Here is a 3,970-nt window from a genome sequence, read left to right as displayed (position 1 = left end):
TGAGTAGAGCATTGACAGATTCAGTCAGCATTTCTAATTATGCCTAACTGGTTAATTGTTCTCTGAAGAGGTGGCCTACACTGAGTCACGAAACCTAACAAAATTTGATTTTTCTACTAATTGTGATGTTACAAATATATTAATCTATTTATAGCAATCTACCCAATGTTCAATTTGCTAGAAATTATCAAGTCAAACCTTGGTAATGATACCTATGGCGAAATAACGTTTTGTTTGATGCAAAGTTCATATGTATGTACCTGGGTCAAAATGGTAAACTTATATATGAGTTAGCGAATCTCGATAAACTTAAGACATATTACACACATATCATTTTACAGAATATTGACGTTTAGTATGCAGGGTAACAGATCCCAAAGTAAAGGTCACTTGCATATCGATGGCCCTCCGCGAGATCCAAACCCAGAACCTATCAGTCTTGAGCGCGAGCGCTTAACCATTAGACCACTGAGCTAGCCGGCATCCAACGGTGTTAATGTCTAACCTCAACCAATCCACGAATTTGTGTGACCATCTTCCATTGTATTGAGTTAGAGATCTGTTTCTACCTGACACGGATTAATCCCATTAGTCTTATCTTTTCACTAGAACTCTAGGTTTTCAATGAATGGTCTAACATCAATCGGTTCATGATCTCAATCAAGTTTTTATCTATTAACGATAGGTTATTTGGTATTTTATAAATCATTACAATTTAATGAACGTGAATTTTATTTAATTAAGCTGATACATGTCAGCATGGTTTTAATTTATAGTTATTCAAAAACCAAACAAAATTTAGCCTTAACAACTAGTTGATTCCTTTATTTTACATTATGTGAAACGTTTAAATAAATGTTTAAGTGACTAGCATTTGATTGGTTCATTTAATCTATATCACACATAACAGCCAATCAAAATTCAAATATAAACAGCCTATCAGAATAAAATATTGAGATTTAACTTTAAATGTTATTAATATTATTGTTGTCAGGGTTGTTTTTATTTTTTTTGTTTTGTTGCATATTTGCCATAAAAACACTCAAACATAATACCAAATAATTATGTCATATACTAATGAAACTAATTTACAATTTTCATTTACATTTTATTATTATGTACATTATCTTGGTGATTGTGAAAATATTGATAATCCAAATAAATATGGTAAACCATTATCATTACCAGAGAAATGGCAACAAATTCCTATATTATGTTTAACATTTATTGCATTTATAGTCAATGTTATATCATTATTTATATTTATATTTGGTGAATACACTATCAATCGTTTAACAAGATACAATGAAATGAAAACAAGAACAATATCATCAACATTATCAAAGAATAAATTTATTATTAAAAAACATAATCGATCAAGAAGTTCCTTTTTAACAAGTTTAATTATATTAAGTATATTTGAAGTCATTTTCAATTTATTTGCATTTTTATTTAAATTAATTGAAATCTTTTCACCATATTTTATTCATCAACAAATAACATTGAATTTCAATAATAATCATATACCACCAGATATAAAAATAATTATAATACCAATATTACATAATATAATTATGTTTATTGCTGATATTGGTTTAATGTGTAGAAATTGGTGTATATGTTTAATAACAATTGCACGTGCTGAAGTTGTTATATGGCCATTAGGTTCAAAATCATGGCAATGTATATTAAGAAAACCATATAAATTTACATTTATATTTATGATCTTTTTTATTATATCAACTATAATATCCGCTTTTAAACATATAGATTATATTGGTTTATTATGTTATGATAAAAGAACTCAAAAATATGGTTTATGGTCAGAAGAATATTATTGGAGTTATGATGATTTTTTAAAATATATGTCATTTATTGTATTACCATATCAAGCAGTTATACCATGGTTTATTATTACTCTATTTACTATACTTATTTTATTTAGATTAAAACCATGGGAAAATGACAAAAATTTAATTTTATTTACTAATAATACAAAATTTTTAGAGGATATACCTGATATACAAAAATCAGAACCACAACAACAACAACAATGTTGTATACAACAAGATGCTTTAAAGAAACGTCAACAAGGTCAAATTAAAGCAACAAGAATTGTATTAGTTGTTGCTATTTTATTTGGTTTATTCGAATGTATGAATTTCATTGTATCAATATGTCAAACAACAAAACTTATAACTAATAATTCTATAAATCGTATACTAGAAACAATTGGTAATACATTTATAGCAACTGATTCTATATGTAATTTCTTTATATTCATATCAATGATGTTATATTTCCGTCAATTATTTGCAAAAATATTTCTTTGTAAAGAAATTAACCAAAATATGAATACTACTACTACTACGCTTACTACTACTACTAATAATAATAGTAATAATAATAATAGCACTGTTCCACAAAAGAACACATCATATACTTCTGTTAATCAAACATATATGACTAATGTGAATGATATGAATAAATTGAATAGTGAACGTCCATAAATTATAGAAGTCTGATTCGTTAAAACAAAAATTAAAAAAAAACTAAAACACAGTTACCTATTGAAAATCTACAATACTTCTTGGCATTATATTAATAGAATTTGCTTAATAAGGTCATATTTTATAAATATTTATTGTTCAGTCATTACAATTTAGTACAACATTCCATTTCTCTTCCTTACATAATAAACTATCTTCTCCATAAGATCGAAGAAATACATTATTCATTGACCTTTATTCGTTTTTGCACTCAGGCAAGATCATAGCCTATAATCAAATCAATTGACTTATGTGGCACATATGTATTCGGTGCCCACTTGTATCAATATTTATGTGTTCAAACAAATAAATAAATTATTATTATTGCTTCAATACATGGTTCAGGTATGTTTTTGTTCATCCAAGTTCAATCAATTACATGTTTGTCATTTGTTTTCTTTTAAAAGAAAAATATTTTATCGCTTGTCTTCAAATGCGTATATGTAATAATTGTGATTTTGAAGAAAATAAAAGTAATACTACTGATAATTTACAAAGATCTTTTCTTTCTTACTGATTTAAAGTAATTTGAAATTATTTAATCTTTCAGAGATGGTAGTTTATTACAAGTACTTGCCCCTAGCCCCTTCCAGCCAAACAAGTTTGTGAAACCTAGTAGGCTATTCTGGAGAGAAATAGGCCATATCGAAGCTCGGTACAACTACCGGGGTTTGAATAGCTGTTTTTGCAATTGGTTGGAGTATGCCCTGTAAGGAGTAACCCCGTAGATTACAAGCACCACTTGTATCAATTTTTCGTCGTTTTTCCATCCAACAGTAATTCTGCTGTGATTCTTTGTGGATTTCGTAATCGCTTTAAGAGTATGGGTTGAGTAGGTGATTAGTCTGATCTCTACCACCCGGGTTACCGCTCACGCTAGTTCATGGGTCATCCGTCCTACTATCCAAGAGGCACGACGCGAACGTGTGAGTCGGGTTTTGCCTCCCATTACAAGTACTTACTTCATTTATAAAATTACTATACTACTTATTCCATTAACAATATAAATTTAAAACAATTAGTCCCTTTGATAAATTTTGATAATCCAATGAGAAGACGTAGTTTATCACAATTATGTGATATATTTGCGCAATACATTTCGAACAATCTGATCACACACATACTTGTTAAGAACATTTATATATGAAATTTTAAAAGGTCAACTAGACAGGCTAAGGGTGAGTCATAACAAAGGAAAAATATTAAAGTACATAAAAAACAAATGCGATTACCACTCTGGATAGCAAATCAGTATTACCAGGGTAGGTTAAGTGTAAGAACAAATTGTTTTTGAACACATAAGGGGGGTTTCAATTTTCGTATAACCAAGGCTTCAATAAACTTTAGTATACGTCCTTGAAGGCTTTTGTACAACACAACAAATGCTGATTTGATATCAACCTTATGACCCGTCTCAATCA

At 28.7% G+C, this 3,970-nt stretch overlaps 1 protein-coding gene across 1 annotated transcript; it reads left to right on the top strand.

Annotated features, from left to right (window-relative positions):
* The first annotated feature begins 1,060 nt into the window (after window positions 1–1,060).
* Window positions 1,061–3,038, top strand: MS3_00010297 (uncharacterized protein). The gene has a single exon (XM_012941255.2). The coding sequence runs from the start codon at window positions 1,065–1,067 to the stop codon at window positions 2,508–2,510; it is 1,446 nt and encodes a 481-aa protein (XP_012796709.1). The 5' UTR covers window positions 1,061–1,064; the 3' UTR covers window positions 2,511–3,038.
* The last annotated feature ends 932 nt before the right edge of the window (window positions 3,039–3,970 follow it).

Source organism: Schistosoma haematobium, chromosome ZW (genome assembly GCF_000699445.3).
Source record: "Schistosoma haematobium chromosome ZW, whole genome shotgun sequence".
Lineage (NCBI taxonomy): Eukaryota > Metazoa > Platyhelminthes > Trematoda > Strigeidida > Schistosomatidae > Schistosoma > Schistosoma haematobium.
The sequence above is the reverse complement of the archived record's forward strand: the minus strand, read 5'-3'. Positions and strand labels throughout refer to the sequence as shown.